The sequence below is a fragment of the Pleurodeles waltl genome, chromosome 2_2, assembly GCF_031143425.1.
Source record: "Pleurodeles waltl isolate 20211129_DDA chromosome 2_2, aPleWal1.hap1.20221129, whole genome shotgun sequence".
In the NCBI taxonomy this organism is placed as follows: Eukaryota; Metazoa; Chordata; class Amphibia; order Caudata; family Salamandridae; genus Pleurodeles; species Pleurodeles waltl.
Genome location: NC_090439.1, coordinates 1,140,168,575 through 1,140,186,342, shown reverse-complemented (window position 1 = coordinate 1,140,186,342; position 17,768 = coordinate 1,140,168,575). Strand labels below are relative to the sequence as shown.

The window sequence follows — 17,768 nt, the reverse complement described above, 5'->3', positions numbered from 1 at the left end:
TGTTACAAAAATAAAGGTACTTTATTTCGGTGACACAAATACCAAAAATACCATAGAGGCTATACTCCCTTAGGATGTTAATAATACACAAGTTATATATACTAGTATGCAGAAATAGGCATAAAAACAGTTAGAAAACAGTGCACTATAGTGAAAATCACAATAGAGATTAATGCCCCTATGGGGAGCACAAACCATATACTAAACAAATGGAATGCGAGAGTCGGTCCCCACCTAGAAAAGTGGAGTGCGTAGAGGGGAGCTGGGAGTACTAGGAAAGCCCAAACATAAGTACCACAACACCCCCCAGCTACCAGGAAAGCAGGAGTAATTCACTGTAAATTTGCCAGAACACCCACTTAGAAGAAAAGAAGAATAATGCAAAGCCCAGAGGAGACTTAAAGACCCCAACAGTGGATTCCCAGACAAGAGGACCTGTGGAAGAAGGGGACAAAGTCCAGCAACCACAGCAGAGTCCAGGAAGGGCAGGAGTCCCTACCCACCAGACTGAAGGTGCAAGAGATGAGTAGATGGTAAGGAAGGAGAGTCAGCACTGCACCCTAGAAGATGGAGTCAAGTTCCTGGAGGATGCAGGTGATGTCACACGCTGGAAGGAGGATTGGGTTTGCGTCTTCGGATTCCAACAACAAGCTTTGGCACACGTAAAACCTACGGTTGGCGGAAGGTGGTGCTGCCAGGAACCAGGAAGGACCAGGTGGACTTTACCCGGGAGGGGGAGTCAGAGAGGGCCCTCAGCAACACAGGAAGCTCACAGAAGCACAGACAGCACCCAAAGGAGTCCCACAGGATGGGGACACAGAAGTCAAAGAAGGAACCCATGCAGCACTACGAAAAGGAGTCCCACACTGCTGCAGGACCACTCAGGGAGCTGTGGGTCACAGGATGGAGCGCTGGGGGCTTGATCTTCAAGATCCCTGAAGATCCCTTAGAAAGGATGCCAACAAGCGTTGGCAGCTGCAAATGATGAGGTGCACGAGGGTACCGTCCTGCGTGGGAAAACAAGGGCTTACCTCAACCCAAGTTGGACAGCTGGAAGAGAGGACCATCGAGACCACTTCTGTCCACCACCCCTGTTGCAGGATCCACATAGCTCAGCAGGAGAGGGGATCCACGCAGCCAGTCTTCGTTGCAGTTGGTGCCTGCAGTTGCAGGGCAGTGACTCCTACACTCCAAGGGAGATTCCTTCTTCTTTCTTGTGCAGGCTGAAGACTGGCTGTCCTCAGAGGATGCACAACGGGGAAAAAGTTGCAGTTGCTGAAAGGAGCCATAGATACAATGTTGCAGGCAGAGTCTTGCTTCTTTGTTGCAGCTTGACGGGTCCTGGGGCATCCAGATGCAGTTTCTTCAGTCAGAAGCCGAAGTGGAGGTTGCAGAGGAATCCTGCTGGAGTCTTTTAAGCCAAATCTGAGGAACCACCTAAGAGAGAGACCCTAAATAGCCCTGAAAGGGGGATTGGTCACCTAGCTGGGTGACCACCTCAGGAGGGGGATCTGATGTCACTTACCTGCACTGGCCACTCAGATGATCCCCGAGTTCCCTGCCAATCTTGAATCCAAGATGGCAAAACCCAGGGACCCTCTGGTGGAGCTCTGAGCACCACCCCTGGGGTGGTGATGGACAGGGGAGCAGTCACTCCCACTTCCTTTGTCCAGTTTCGCACCAGAGCAGGGACTGGGGGTCCCTGAACCGTTGTAGATTGGTTTATGCAAGAAGGGCACCACATGTGCCCTTCAAAGCATTACCAGTGGCTTGGGGAGGCTACCCCTCCCAAGCCTGCAACACCTATTTCCAAAGGCAAAGGGTGTAACACCCCTCTCCCAAAGGAAATCCTTTGTTCTGCCTTCCTGGGCTGGAGCTGCTCAAGCAACAGGAGGGCAGAAACCTGTCTGTGAGGTGGCGCAGCTGGGGCTGCCTGGAAAACCTCAGAAGGCTGTAGGAGCAATGCTGGGGGTCCTCTAAGGAGCCCCCAAAGTGTATGGAACCTTACAACCAATGCTTGCAAAAGCATTGGGGTATGATTCCAACATGTTCGGAGTTACCATTATGTAGCTGGACATAGGTACTGACCTATGTCCAGTACACATGTAAAATGGTGTCCCAGCACTCACAAAGTCCGGGAAAATGGGCATGGAGCTTGTGGGGGCACCTCTGCTAGTGCAGGGGTGCCCTCACACACACAGGTACTTTGCACCCTGCACTCTAGGCTATAGGGGTGCCATTGGGGTGACTTATAAGTGACATGGTGGAGTAAAAAGTGGCAGTGAAAGGATGCTTGCACCTTTCCACACAGGCTGCAATGGCAATCCTGCAGAACCCTTTGCTTGGGCTCTCTATGGGTGGCCAACTATATGCTGCAGCCCATAGGGATCCCCTGGACTCCCAATGCCCTGGGTACCTAGGCACCATATACCAGGGCCTTGGAGTGGGGCATCAATGTGCCAATTGTGGGATGAAATACAGAGTTTTGGGAAAGAGCATAATCACTGGGGTCCTGGTTAGCAGGATCCCAGTGAACACAGTCAAACACACTGACATCATGCAGAAAAAGGGGGTAACCATACCAAGAAAGAGGGTAGTTTCCTACAAAATCTATCTCCAATTACACCAAGGGTATTGGCATTGTTCCATTGACCTTCAAGAAGCATACTTTCATATTCCAATAGCCAGAACACATTCAAAGTTCTTGAAGTTCGTGTTGGGGCAGAACCACTGTCAGTACCAAGTACTTCTATTTGGCCTGAAGTCAGCACCCAGAACGTTCTCCAGGGACATGAAAGTAGTAGCTGCCCACCTCAGGAAACACCGAATCTTTGTCTACCCATACCTAGACAATTTGCTAATCAAGGTGTCAACGTCTCAGGAAGCCCAGCTTCATTACAACTGGACTTGCGATCGCCTGCAATGGTTGGGGCTTTTTGTTAATCTCAGCAAATCAACACCTATTCCAGTTCAAACTCTGCATTATTTGGGAGCCTCCATCGACATAACACAGGCAAGAGTGTGTCCTTCGGAAGAGAGACCCTTATCCATCCTTCAGAAGACTAATTCCCTCATTAAAGGCTCTCATCCAACAGTGAGGACAGTATCATCTCTTCTCGGCTCGATGGCTTCCTGCATCTTCCTCACACCGAATGCTCGCCTCCACATGCACCCTCTCCAAAATGTCTTGAGGGCCAATCAGACCAACTGATGGGTGACTGGGAAGACAGGATAAGACTATCACTGCATGCAAAGCAATCCCTGAAATGGCAGTGCTCTTCAGTCATCCTGCTTCAAGGAATGCCTGTTATGCTATCAGAAAGCTACCAAGACACTCTCAGCCAAACCCGAAGCAAACTCCACTGGGGGTAAAGTAGCTACTGCTACTTTAATGAGGAAGATCCCCATGGCGGAGTTATGCAAAGCAGCCACACAGAGTACTATTCACACATTCACCAAGCATTACTGCCTGGAGTCTGATGCTAGGGCAGGTGCTCAAGTAGGACAGGCCTCCCTAGGTAATCTGTTTGCCTAGATAGTTCCATTATTTTCCTCTATCTTTTCCAATGCTCTTAGTGGGGATGGGCTTGCTATTCTATTCAGTGCCTATGACTATCAATGGAGGTCCCCTTTGAGAACGAATAGTTTATTACCTGTAACTCCAGTTCTCTCGTAGGTGAATCTCCAGGGATGTCATAAGCAGCCATCCCCCTCCTTGGTGGACTGAAGAGAGGTAACCATGGGATCTATCTATCATTCAGTCATCACCTCAAAAAGAACTGAAGCAACTGTTATCTGCTGAGCATGATGGGATACTGGTGGTCACTAGGCTCTTAAAGGCACATCCTATTTTTTTTACTCTTATAATTACAGCCTATGAGGCTACACTGTCTTGCTCTCCTGAAAGTGATTTATCCTTTTTTACAAAAACATAATGAATTTATATGCATCTACAGTTCTCCTGGCCCCCTGCTTAACTAGAAGATGAAGAATTGGGCCAATGTTTCCTATTCCGATAGGCTGCATAATGTTTCTTTCTTAAGTGACTCTGCAGGCCTTCCCGAAGAAAGGCGACCATCAATACTTAAGAAAATATATTGTGAAAAAGTAGTGCAGGGTTCCCGCACATGGGCAGGACTATTCAGTGCTTATGACTTCAATGGAGATTCCCCTACAAGAGAACTGGAATTACAGGTAAGAAACTATTCCTTATCATATATCAAAGTTGCTGAATGTAACTGGCTCTTGTTATAAGTTAGAGCAGGGAAACGTTTTTAATGCGAAGCTAGACAAGGATTGGGGAGGCTGTTTTTCACTGCACTAACATTGTGTTCTTAGATTGTTCAAATGTTCTGGAAAAAGCCCAGGTAAAAATGTTGCGAGGAAAAGCTGTACTTCAGGAGGTTATTTGGAATGGTTAACAGTGGTAGTTCCAAGCCATGAAAAACAGATGGAAGACACAAATGTGGGATAGCCCGGCTTATTAACATCCTTAATGCTTTACTGAAAAGTCTTTAATCATTCATAAGAAAGAGATACATTGTAAATGCTAGTACATATTTTCTAGAAACATCAAGGAAAAAGTGTATTGAATTAACAGCGATTGGAAGACAGCAGTGTATGTGATGCTTCAAAATAAAAGCCTCTTATGTCAGAGTGGGGTCAGCCATTGCCCAGCTACTTGTATTTGAGATTTAAATAATTTAATAATGTGCTTCACATGGAGAATTTTCTTATTCAAGGCACCATCGCTGCAAAAAGTAAACTTCTATAAATTAAGGAAATTGACCCTGCTGACTAAAACAGCACCGCCCTCAGCATAAGTACGAACTGCTGTGCACCCTTAAGTGATAACTTGAAGAGACAAACATACATTGAAAGTAAAAGGTAAAGACTGTTGGCTAGGAGAGGTATGGTGTGAGAATGGGATGAAGCAAAAAACTCTTGTATTTAGTCACTACACACATCTTTTTCTGTTTTAAATCTAAAGATATCCAGTCTTGGTCCTGAAGAGTCCTCTGAACAAATGTGGTTGAATCACGACAACTTACAAGCATCAGTGAGGTGTGAGATTCAGCTGAAATAGAGAGGCAACCTGATTTAACAAAGGGTGCATGATACTTGAAAATTAATAAAAACTACAACCCCTGGACATGCAATGAAATTAAAAGCCCTCATAAAATAAAATTAAGTGGAGTCTGTAATTGTATAAAATTCAGAACTGGTATAATTTATTGAAGAAGATGAAATGCATAACCGTTCCCCTTTTTGTAGAAAGTGCCCTTTAAATGTTGACTTAGGGATAAGGGGAATTGATCAATGTGAAAAATGTTTGAGTGAAAATTGTATGTTATGATATCATTGTTGATTTGCTGATCTGTAGTTTGAAGGTTTTTACAATTGCTATATGTGCTAATCTGAGGTTTGTGAAGCAATACCTTTGAAAGAATTTGACTAAAGTTTTCAAATTTACATGTAAGCAACTCATGGAGAAGTTAATGTAGTTGCTTGTACTACACAGCTGAGGTAAATGTGTGTTGGTGTATTGTGATGAAAGCCCCACGTGGATGCATAAAAGGACCCAACCCCTTGATTTGAAAGAACTTCCTAAAAGTGAGTGTCATTTTCAAGCTTGTATTGATAAACCTGACTTTACCATTAAAGAAGGGTTTATCATTAGTTTAGTCGATAGATACTAAACATGATCTACCTACCACCTCTGGTTTAAGAATTACAGCTTATTAAATATAATAAGGAATCCCTAATGTTATCCTATGGGAAGGGTAGCGTAGTGGTAGTAAAAGAACGCATTTGGGAGTTTTCCACCAATCTAAAAAGTACATGTCCTAACTTTTCATTACACAGTACCCTGCCCTTTGGACTACCTAGGGACTACCTTAGGGGTGACATATGTAATAAAAGGGATGTTTAAGGCTTAGCAAAGGGTTTTAAATGCCAAGCCGACATGGCAGTGGGACACTGCCTTCAGGCTGCAATGACAGGCCTGGGACATGTTTAAAGTTCTACTTAAATGGATGGTACAATAAGTGCTGCAGGTCCACCACTAGTATTTCATTTACAGTCCCTGGGTATATGGTATACCACTCTATAAGGGACTTACTTGTAAATCAAATATGCCAATCAGGTATATGCCAAACAAATTATGTTTTAGGATGAAAGCACATGCACTTTAGCACTGGTTAGCACCACTAAAGTGCGCATAGTCCTAAGGCCAACAATCAAAATGTTCGAGGAGGAAGGCGAAAAGTTTGGGGATGACCCTCTAGAGAGGGTCATTTCCAACACTACTATTTTGAAACTTTTTTGCTTACTTTATGAATAACATTTGGGAATATTCTTTTGTGCCCCTCCCTAAACCCCCTGGTATGCCGCCCTCATTCATTAAGGAGTATATATTCACCAATTTCCAGCCACTCCCATTGGTCCATCTCACATTTACTACCACAATGTACACCTACGTGTGCAGAGATCTTTGGCAAAATCTGCACAGAAGCATTGGGAGAGGTGGAAGCAGAGGTCTTTGCATGTCATTTATCGAACTGTATTTAGTAGTATGTGAGAAGTACTATTGTAGTATTACTAAATATACCGCTAAATTTAGTTTTTGAATGGGGCCCTACGTATATAGGGCTTTTATTTAGTAAGTGCTAATAAATAACCTGAAATTAAAGCTTGATGTAATAGTCAGTGATTTTACTCAGAGACTTTATGGTTTCTCTCTCTGCAGAAAGTGGCTTGTAGAGTACAAGAACAAGCTGAAGGAGCAGCTGTGTTTTAAGATTCAAGAGTACACAAAAGGTACAGCGGCCATGATGGCACTGACTGTGCAAGAAAATAAACTCATCCTGGAAAACGCACAGGTCATTGGCCTGACCACAACAGGTGAGCAAGCAGAAATGTCCAAAAGACACAGATTTTATACTGAGTTCAGAAAATGTAATTTCAAACGGCCTGTCTTTTACCACAGTTTCTTTCTCAGTGTCTAATTTTAGCCAGAGGTTGAAGGTGGGGGGGCACTGGCACTCTTTTTTGGGGATCAGCACTTATTTTCCTGCAACAGATATTTACCGAGAGCAAGAAAGGGAAAATGCACAAAGCAGAAAGACAGAAGAAAAGAAAGATGGAAAAACTTCCTCAAAGGGAGAAAGTAGGAACCTGCAAGAGTGAGATAAAGGGAAAGGGAGTGTCTGGTGGTAGATTAATGAGGCATGAGGTAGATTTACCAGTATGCAGCCTGTTTATTTGGTGTGCCAGTGCTGAACACTGAGGAGGGACAAGGGCCGGTAAAGTTGAAACTCACACTGTACGGCTAGGAAGGAAGGAAGGACCAGAAGAGGCTTGGAAATACCAGGGGCCCTATTATACATAGGAAGCACTTTCTCTGTTTGTGCCACAGCGCACCTGAAAACAGGTGTGGTGGGCGCACAGTGTGCCCTATTACATGTAATGCACTGCTCCCAGGGCAGTTGCGAACTCAGGCTGCCCTGGGAGCAGCACATTTAAGTGAAAAAGCTCATTTAAAACCACTCTGTGGTTCACTGTGTAGGCGGCAACCCACATGCACTTTTCAGGGGGATTATAGATCCCCTTGCAAGAGGGTGCAGTGAGTGACTGGACCAGCCTGCAAAGGGATTTCTGAGGGGTTCATACAGCCCACTTCCCCCCTCCAGAGGGCTTTCATCAGAGGGATGCACTGACAGTGCACCTCCTGACAGCTTCTTTGCCTCTGTGCCAACATCTATAACACCGCAAAGGTGCAGAGGCAAAGGCATTCCCTCAACACCCTCTGGCGATAGGGCTATATGTGCGCCAGCGCTACCTGTATTACAGAAAGGGCCGCACAGGGGTCTGCAACCCTTTCTGTAATACCAAAGTGCCCTGGGGGTGCGCATGGGAGGCGCAAGCGCCCTTTGCAGCCCTGGGGCACTTTTTGTAATACGGCTCCCAGGCGGGACAAAACAGAGCATGGGAAGCAAGGCATTGGTGTACTGAGATCCGACCAAACGTACAAGAGCCATGAAGTGCTGAGAGGCTGGGAGTGTGGTGGAGGCCCTGACATACAAGAGTACCAGCTCCAGACCTCTGAAGTTTGCAGGTGTGTTATACGCAATGTTGGGGCCATGGCCTTTCAGTGTGACAAGTGCCACACCTCAGAGCTGTGCAGTTGTTCTTGTTCAGACACCTTATTAGGCCCACGGTCTGGAAATTGTTGCTACTGAGACCCTCTGACCTTGTGGATTCACAATATCAAAATTTTAACATAGAAATACAGTAATAACTCTACAATATCGACTTACGCAATATTGTCTAGATACAGTGACGTGGAGTTAGAATAGTAAATCCACACTTTGTTATATGCACTCACTTTGAAAATGCAGTGATAGTTGATATTGTGGAGTCGATATTTTGGTAGCCAATATCACCATATTCAGCACTCTAAGGTGCGCAGACACACTGCATCATGTTCTGTTGTAAGAAAAGGTGTGTTACTGAGACAATAACTATCTGACTTTGAACTGTCTGCGATGTACAGACAGGGGATGGTTTGGTAGTCTTCCTTCCCGGAGATGTGCGCACTATACTATGCTCTGGTGCTCATTTGGAGGGCATGTCCCCACTCCTGCACCAGGCTCTGATATAAAAGAAGGTATGTCAGTGACAGAGAAATTCTGGGCCTGATTTAGATTTCAGCGGACGGGTTTCTCCGTCACAACGGTGACAGATATCCCATCTACTGAAATACAAATCCCATAGGAAATAATAGGATTTATATTTCGACGGACGGGGTATCCGTCACCATTGGGACGGAGTAACCCGTCCGCTGAAATCTAAATCTAAATCATGCCTTTTGCCTCTGAACTTTACAGATGCTAAATGCTGCTGTTAACCTTTGTAATGACTTATTAGAAAAAGTGATGGTCCCACCTTCAGACTGGCTTTAGAGACGAGTTGGTATTGGCAAACTATTCTCTATGCTTGGTGATGTGCAGACGCATAGTGTTACCCTGTGTCTTCATCCTTTGTGGTACTTTGTTACTTACCAAGAAGCTCCCTGCCTCTGAAGTGGTCAGGCATATATAGTGGTCAGGCTTGTATTCGCCGGTGTTGGCTTGGAGGTAATTTGTTTCTTACTAATAGGCTCCCAGTCTCTGAGATGTGCAGGGCCACAGTGCTGCACTCTAGCACTGGCCACGGGGACAATTTGCTACTTTCCAAGAAACTCTCTAAGTCTGAAGAGTAGAGAGATGAGACACATAGTTATATACTTTAGTGTTGGTTTGGGTGAGTTGTTTTGTCCTTACCAATAAGCTCACTCCATCAGAGGTGAAAAGGCACATAGTTGTGTACACTGATTGTCAGGAAATGGAGTGTATTATATGGTGCCAGAAGGTTCCTAAGATACTTAAAGAAACAATAAATCACAGCTTTTTCACTTAACTGCAACCTAGCATTGGCAAGTGCCTCAAGTAAAACTTGCAGCAAAGTTGAGTGTGGTTACTGTGGGTTACTTTGGTCAACCAACTCCGGCATGGTGCCAGCAGGAACATCAAGGTCCAGCAGGATAGTTGCCTTAAAGAGAAAGCAGTCTTCAGTTCGGTTCTAGGGTTGATGGCAACTTGCCATAATTGGCACGCCATACAGGATGCTGAAGAGGCTGTAGGATGCTGAGTATGCTCAGCGGTCAATAGGGGGATTCCTGGGTTTACTCCTTGGTCCAAGGTCTTTCTAGGGTGATTTTGGCCACAATGGTCGATGCCCAAAGAAGTCCTGGTGGGGTCCAGGACAAGTTCAGTTGCCACTGGACTATTGGTTCCTGGTCACAACAAAATCAGTAGTTCTCCAACATTGAGGCGGTCATTATGAACACGGCGGTAACAACCGCCGGGTTCATGCTGGCGGTGAAAACACTGACCAGCAGCATCCCCGGATCCCTGCAGGCTGCATAAAGATCCATCCTGTGGGCCGGCGGGCAGAAACACTGTTTCCACCTGCCAGCCCACAGGAAGACCTGGCTGGGACATTGGCCGGGACATCGGCGGCTCCACATGGAGCCGCCACCAATGCCTCTGTGCGGCAGGTGCAGCTGCACCTGTCGTGCAGATCACTACCCCTTCCGCCAGCCTTTCTCTGGGGGAGAAACCCACCAGGGAAAGGCTGGAGACTGAGGAAACATTATCCGAGGGGTAGCACCGCTGCCCTGTTGGATAATGTTTCCGCCCGCCGCCAGCTGCCTGACGGAGGAAGCCTGTCGGTGAGTGAGGGCTACCGATGGTGGCCCTCACCGGGTTCATTATGTGGCGGTTTGGCCCGTCATGCCGGCTGGCGGTTTCACCCGCCAACGCCGGCATCGAGGGCCAAACCGCCATGTTCATAATGACCGCCCAAATCTTTTTTATATTCACATGCTTGAATCCCCATCGTCAGGATGGGAAACACTGGTACATTAAAATAGTAGTATATAGTTTTTAGCAGCATATCCACCTCATTTGAAAGAACTCAAACTCCAGTCAATGAGGTGGAAGCTTAAGGTATCCTACTCCCCCTAGAGGCTATCATAGGTCATATTTCTACAACACGTGTGAGGGAGTCACCTGGTAGAGCTCTGATCTAACTTTTCAGTGAGCCTAAAATTATCACTATTTGAATCTTCCCTGGATTTGAACCAGCCCTGTCTTCAGCACTGAAGTACTTTGAGCTGTTTTTAAGGAACTAAGGGCCAGATTTACGAAAGGATTTTACCCATTCTGTGTCTATGGGAAAATCCTTTCGTACATCTGGCCCTAAGATTCTATATGTTCTGTGCCAGGTAGAACTTTTTATCTGACAGCCAACTGTCCCCAACTGTCACCACGGTTGACAGAGAGAAGATATTCCTTTTCAAACCTTGTTCATCTTGTGGAAAAAAGAACACTTACCCTGATGACCCACATTTTCAATGTATTGATTACCTTAATCTATCCAAAATCATAAAGCACCAGAATGCAATGTAAGACTAATACAACTGAAGCCCTTCAGGACAGACAAAAGAGGTTGGCATTAGTCCTTTAGATAAAGAGAATTTCCCTCCTTCTAAAGGAGATGTCTTCAGGTAATACGCAAGAAAAGCATACCACTAAGCACTATAGAGAGGATCAACCAGTAGAAATCCTCAAACAATTTATCTTCAAAGGAAACATCATCCGACGAGAGCATCAATGACACAACCGTTTGCAGTGACCCTGCAATCAATGACCACACAGTCGATGGCGTAGTTGACAACATTCATACTGTCGATGACATTTATACCGTCGACGCCACTGTTGATGATGAAATCCCCAATGACAATGATATCCCTAAAAGGAGATGTTTTTTTACCCCTGAAGGTGTCATATTTACCTCCAGCTCAAATATTACAGTCAAGCCAGCTTACATCCCAACTCAATTAAATGTAAGATTGTGTTACAGATTTTGAAGAAGAAATGGAGAATAATGAATCCTACAACAAATATGATTATCAACGAGATTGTAAGTCCTAAGCATTTCATACTAGTATGACGGAGAAACCACCAAGATATTATAGGGAACCTGATGTGGTCCAAGTGCCTATGGGTTTTTTATATATGTTGCAGCACATGATGGATACTTTTAATAGGTTACTGCCTCAACATCCGGCGGTAATCCTCAGATGGTATTACCTGCTGCACCCATTCTGCCATCTCCTCTACCTATTCTTTAACCAAATACTCCTCCTCGGCAACCGTCACCACTACCTCTTCCGCCACTCCCAAAGGAACCATCTTCCAGACCTGTTCATAGTGAGGACATGGATGATGTTAACGCCAATAATTCTATATATTCGGATGTGGAGGAAGATGAGCTTCCACATGACGATGGAGGGCAAGGTGATAATGGATGGGAATTCACTGTCCTAAATGGTCTTGATGATGGGTTAAATCCACAGGAGGTCAATCAATCCTAGTCAGAACAGGCAACACAACATCTATGTTCTACATAGCGAAGCAAGGAGGAACACAGTTCAGTCCCCTTTCAGAAGAGACTCTGCTGCTGTGCAACTGGGCCATTTCTCACAAGATAGACGTTGCTGTGGTACAGCTGCCAGACCGCCAGAATGAACAGGCGGAAACACTCAGTGTGCAGATTTCAGAGTGTCACAAGAAGGAACTGCACCAAGACCAGGTGGGTTATATATTCAGTCTATGAGGTCATCCCATGATCGATCTGTTTGCCACTATGGGCAACTGCAAATGCCAGTGCTTCCACATCAGGTTTCAGAGTCCAGGGATGATGGGCAAGGCCCTTTCAATCATTTGGTTCAAAGTCTTTATTTACACTTTTCCTCCGTTTTGCTTGATCCTCAGGGTGTTGAGGAAGGCGAAGATAGATCATTGCACCAAGATCCTCTTTGCTCCAGCATGGCCATGCCAATACTGGTACAGCAATCTCCTTCAATTGTCAGCATGTCCAGCCATATATCTAAAGGTGTATCCTGAAATACTCTCCAGGCACCATGGAGAGATTCTCCATCCCAACCCCAAGTCGCCGATCAATCAATCAATCAATCAAAAAAAAATTGTAGAGCGCGCTACTCACCCGTGAGGGTCTCAAGGCGCTGGGGGAGGGAAAACGGGGGGGGGCAGGGTGGGTCACTGATCGAACAACCATGTCTTTAGGTTCTTTCTGAAGACCAGTAGGTCTTTGGTTTTGCGAAGGTCGTGGGGACGGAGTTCCAGGTTTTGGGGGCGAGGTAGGAGAAAGACCTGCCTCCTGTGGTGGTGCGTTGGATGCGGGGGACTGTGCTAGGGCGAGGTCGGCTGATCAGAGGTTGCATGTGGGAGTGTGGAAGTTAACTCTTTCATTGAGGTAGGTTGGGCCGGTGTTGTGGAGGGATTTGTGTGCGTGGATGAGGATCTTGAATGTGATTCTCTTGTCTATGGGGAGCCAGTGAAGGGATTTGAGGTGTGGTGAGATTCGTTCGTGGCGGGGGAGGCCAAGGACGAGGCGTGCAGCTGTGTTCTGGATTCTCTGGAGTTTGCGTTTGAGTTTGAGTGTGGTGCCGGCGTAGAGGGCGTTACCGTAGTCCAGTCTGCTGCTGATGAGTGCGTGGGTGACTGTCTTTCTGGTTTCTGGGGGAATCCATTTGAAGGATTTTTTTAGAGTGCGGAGTGTGTGGAAGCAGGAGGAGGTTAAAGCATTGATTTGCTATGCCATGGAGAGGGAGGGGTCGAGGATGATGCTGAGGTTGCATGCGTGGTTTGCGGGGGTGGGTGCGGGGCCTAGGGTGGTGGACCACCAGGAGTCGTGCCATGTGGTTTTGTTGGGGCCGAAGATGATGATCTTGGTTTTGTTTGAGTTGAGCTTGAGGTGGTTAGTGGTCATCCAGTTGGCGTGTCGAGGAGAGCGGCGTGTAGGTTGGTTTTGGCGGTGGTGGGGTTGCGGGTGAGGGAGAGGATGAGTTGGGTGTCATCTGCATAGGAGAGGATAGTGATTCCGTGTGCTCGGAGGATGTTGGCTAGGGGGATCATGTAGATGTTGAAGAGTGTGGGGCTGAGGGAGGACCCTTGGGGGACTCCGCAGGTGATCTTGGTAGTGTTAGAGTGGAAGGGCAGAAGGCGGACTCTATGGGTCCAGTCGGTGAGGAAGGAGATGAGCCAGTCTAAGGCTTTGTGGTGAATTCCTATGTTGTGGAGGCGTGTGCGGAGTGTGTGGTGGCAGACGGTGTCAAAGGCTGCGGAGAGGTCTAGGAGGATGAGTGCGACGGTCTCGCCTTTGTCGACTTTGGTCCTGATATCGTCAGTGCATGCGATGAGGGCGGTTTCCGTGCTGTGGTTTTTGCGGAACCCGTATTGTGAGGGGTCAAGATTGTTGTTTGCTTCGAGGAAGTGGGATAGGCGGGTGTTGACTAATTTCTCTGCAACCTTGGCGGGGAAAGGGAGGAGGGAGATGGGGCGGTAGTTGGAGAGGATCTCCGGGTCGGCTTTTTTTTTTTTTAGGAGAGCAGTAATTTCCGTGTGCTTCCAGGGGTCTGGGTAGGTGGCGGAGTCGAAAGAGGGGTTGATTATGTTGTACAATATGGGGGCGATGGTTAGGCTAGCTTTGTTGTAGATGCGGTGTGGACAGGGGTCGGAGGGGGAACCGGAGTGGATGGAGTTCATGTTTTTTTTCGGTTTCTTCGTGTGTGGTGGGGGGTCATGAGTGGGGGTTGGGTTGGGTGAGTGAGGGGTTTGTGTGGTGGGTGTGTGAGGTATGAAGCTGTTGTGGATGTCCAGGATTTTGTGGAGGAAGTGGTTGGAAAGGGCGTCACATAGGGGCTGTGTGTGTGTGGGGGGTTTATGTTGCTGGCTTTGGGTTTGGCAAGTTCATTGATGATGGTGAAGAGTTCTTTGCTGTTTTGAGAGTTGTTGTCAAAGCGTGTCTTGTAGTGATCTCTTGACAGCGTGGTGGCTGACCACTTAGAATTTGGCCATTTGGATCTACCGAAAGACTGCAGAAATATTTTGGCACAGGCTCGAGCGACAATGACCACAAAGACCAACAATGCCAAGTGGAAGCGTTTCAGTACCTGTTGCAAGGATTTAGGTCATCAGCCACCGAATAAGGTATCATGAAATGTTTCCGTATTTGTTGGATCTAGCCAAAAGCAGACCTAAATATTCTTCATTCAGGGTCCATCTGAGCTTTTATCATCTACTCTGTTCTCACAACAATTACTAAAACAGTTCATGAGAGCGCTCTTCAGAGCATTCCCCCCTCTTTGTCAAAATCCAGTTCCTAAAAACACCTTTACATCCCTATACCCTTACCCGTCCCTAAACCGTAAAAATACCCTACCACCCCAGCCCGTACCCACACTAAACCCTAAAAATACCCTTGTCACCCTATACCCCTACCACCATTAAATGCTAAAAATCACTTATTGCCCTATGCCCTTACCTACACACAAATCCTAAAATAACCTTACCACCCTACACCCCTACTAACCTCTAAACCCCAAAACACCCTTACACCCAATACCCTTACCAACCCCTAAACCTAAAATTACTCTTTCCATCACATGCCCCTACCCACCCCTAAACCTTAAAATACTCTTTCCACCCTATACCCCTACCAGCCCCTAAACCCTAAAAACAGCCTTACAACCCAATACCCTTACCATCCCTATACTCTAAAAATCCCCTTATCACCCTTTATCATTCCTACACCTAAACCCTAAAAATACCCTTACAATCCAATATCCTTACCCACTGCTAAACCCTATAGAAACCCTTACCACCCTATACCCCTACCCACCCGTAAACACATAAATATGCAGTCTACAGTAGGTAGTTAGATCCTTAATTCCCACAGACAAAGCATTTTATGTTTTGCCAATAACTTTGGTGCCATTTGATGAATCTTCACATAAGTGTTAAAACCTGTGCAATACTTTGTTCAGCTGCTGTCTTGTAAGTTATGGGGTGATCCGTCAAGCGCGGACCGAGAAAAAGGGAGGGTCCCAAAACTCGTTTTCCCTGTGCAATTTTCCATAGGGATTTTTAACACAACTACAACCTGTGTTGCTGAACGGAATTACACCATATTTGGCAGAAAGGTAAACCTTGGTCCAGAAAGATCTCTTTTTGTTATTTTGTAAATCAGTTCAGTAGTTATTGAGATACTTAAAGAAAAAAATATAGATATCTAGGGGAGCGAATCTGAGAGCTCTCATGCGAGATCTGATTGTCTGCCAAAACTTCAACCAGGAAGTGTTGGCAGCCATTTTGGGATTCTGAGTCAGCCGAGACCCGAAACAAAAGTTAAAAAAAGGGAAGGGAGCATGGTGGTAAGACCCAGATTCCCTAGGCCTGGTGGTGGGGCCCCCAGGGACACCACTGCAGCCAAAAAAGCTTTTTTTTTAATTTGTGAGGTGAAAATCACAGAGAATCCTCAATTTTTAAAAAAAGCTGTCTCCTGTGCTTGTTTAAACTCGACCTCCAGTGGGCCAGGTCTCGGGGGCAATTTTTAATTAAAAATGTGGGCAGGGGTGCATACGCAGCTCCCTTCCCCTTGGCCAATCTCGCCTCGGGGACCACCACCCTCCTCAGGGCAGGCCAAAACAGTGGTGGAGGAGTGCCACGCGGCCCCCCTCCTAAGGGCTTTTACAGCCCAAGGGGCCTCCACCTCTCTTTAAATGAAGAGGGGGGCCCATGCGAATCACCCTCATGGACATAAATTATGCTTTGTTGATCACTATCTTCCCAGGGTCACGGAAAAATTAAGTAGGAGCATAACTCATGGGCTGTTTTCTCCCCTGGGGATCACCACCTCCCTGGGGCAGGTCCTACAAAAACAAAGCATGGGGGCTGTGCAGCCCCCCTCCTGAAGCCGTTAATGGCCCTGAGGACCACCCCCCCCCATGGCTGGATTCCTGTGTCCTAAGGCCCCCCCTTTGCACATTCTTGTTTGCTGTGGCCTGCTGGGAGCTTTGACAGCTCCCGCAAGCAAAAGCAAACAGTGAGTCCGCTCTAATCAGGCAGGAGCAGGAAAACTACGCCTGCTCGTTTTAAGGGGACTTTTCATCTGTTTTTCTGCCGCTGTCGAGCAGGCAGGAAAACACATGAAACAACTGCTCTATAACTCGTGCTCTGAGGTAACTATAACTCATGCCCTCGCCATGCACTGCTAATTACCTCACATATTACATCAGTAATGACATCTTCTATGACATAATTCATGATATAACTGGAACATTTCCACTAAAATTAGTGATGAGAAAACTGAATGGTGGAGGTGAGAGCTATAGTTACCTTAGAGCACAAGTTGTAGTGTTTTGAGATAAGTATAACTCTAACCATTGAACTTAATTATAACGTCCCCCTAACATTTGTTTTTTTATTGAATTTCGATTTTTTTTTAAAATCTATTTCCTAGCTATAATTGGGGACAAGTGTTATGTATTTCTCTTGGTCCTTAGATCAGAATCACAGGAGCATGATACGGTGGCCCCCGTGCTTTGTTACTTTAATGCTCCCGGGACTTGACCCAGGGGCTTTTAAAAAAAATAAAAGCGGGGGGTCTGTGGCCCCCCACTGCCCTGGGACTACTACCCCTGGGGCAAGACTGCAGTTGGAGCTGGGGGGACAGCGTGGTTCCCCCCGCTCCTGGGGACCACCACCCCCCGGAGCAAATGTTTTAAAAAACAAAGGGGACCCCCAAGCCTTGGGGCCACTACCTCTTGGGGCTATTCCCATTGGAGGGGACCATGTGGCCCCCCTCGAGGAGTCACTGATGGCCCTGTGGACTGCTACCCCCCAGGGCTGGCTCCTGCTATGTCCCGGGGTGCCCACCCCCGGGACATAGCTGTTTGCTGTGGCTTGATGTCATCAGTGATGTCATATGAGATGTCATCGGTGATGTTACTGACCATGTCATGAGTGATGTAATGTGTGAGGTCATAAGCAGTGCATTACAGGAGCACCAGTTATAGTTAGCTGAGGGAGCTATAACTGCTGAATTTCTACGGTTGTGTACGAGTAAATTCAGAACCTAACTATTACGTCCATGTAACCTTTTTCCCCCCAGTGAATATATATATATATATAAATATATATATATATATATATACCTTAACTATACTTACTGTGCATGGTAAAGACATGCGTGGTGAAGATTCGCCTGGTAAAGGCATTTCATGGCAATGCCTGCATTGTAAAGGCTGTTTCCCACACAGAAGCTGCCTGTAGGAAACTGGCCCCTTGTTTGCAGTACTC

The 17,768-nt window shown here is 46.5% G+C and overlaps 1 protein-coding gene across 1 annotated transcript in view; it reads left to right on the top strand.

The window, feature by feature from the left end:
- LOC138282969 (NFX1-type zinc finger-containing protein 1-like) overlaps positions 1 to 17,768 on the top strand; it is a 459,320-nt gene that overhangs the window by 324,238 nt on the left and 117,314 nt on the right. Inside the window, exon 13 of the mRNA XM_069221050.1 lies at positions 6,749 to 6,903. Within this exon, the coding sequence (XP_069077151.1) occupies positions 6,749 to 6,903 (155 nt within the window). The remainder of the gene's footprint in view (positions 1 to 6,748; positions 6,904 to 17,768) is intronic.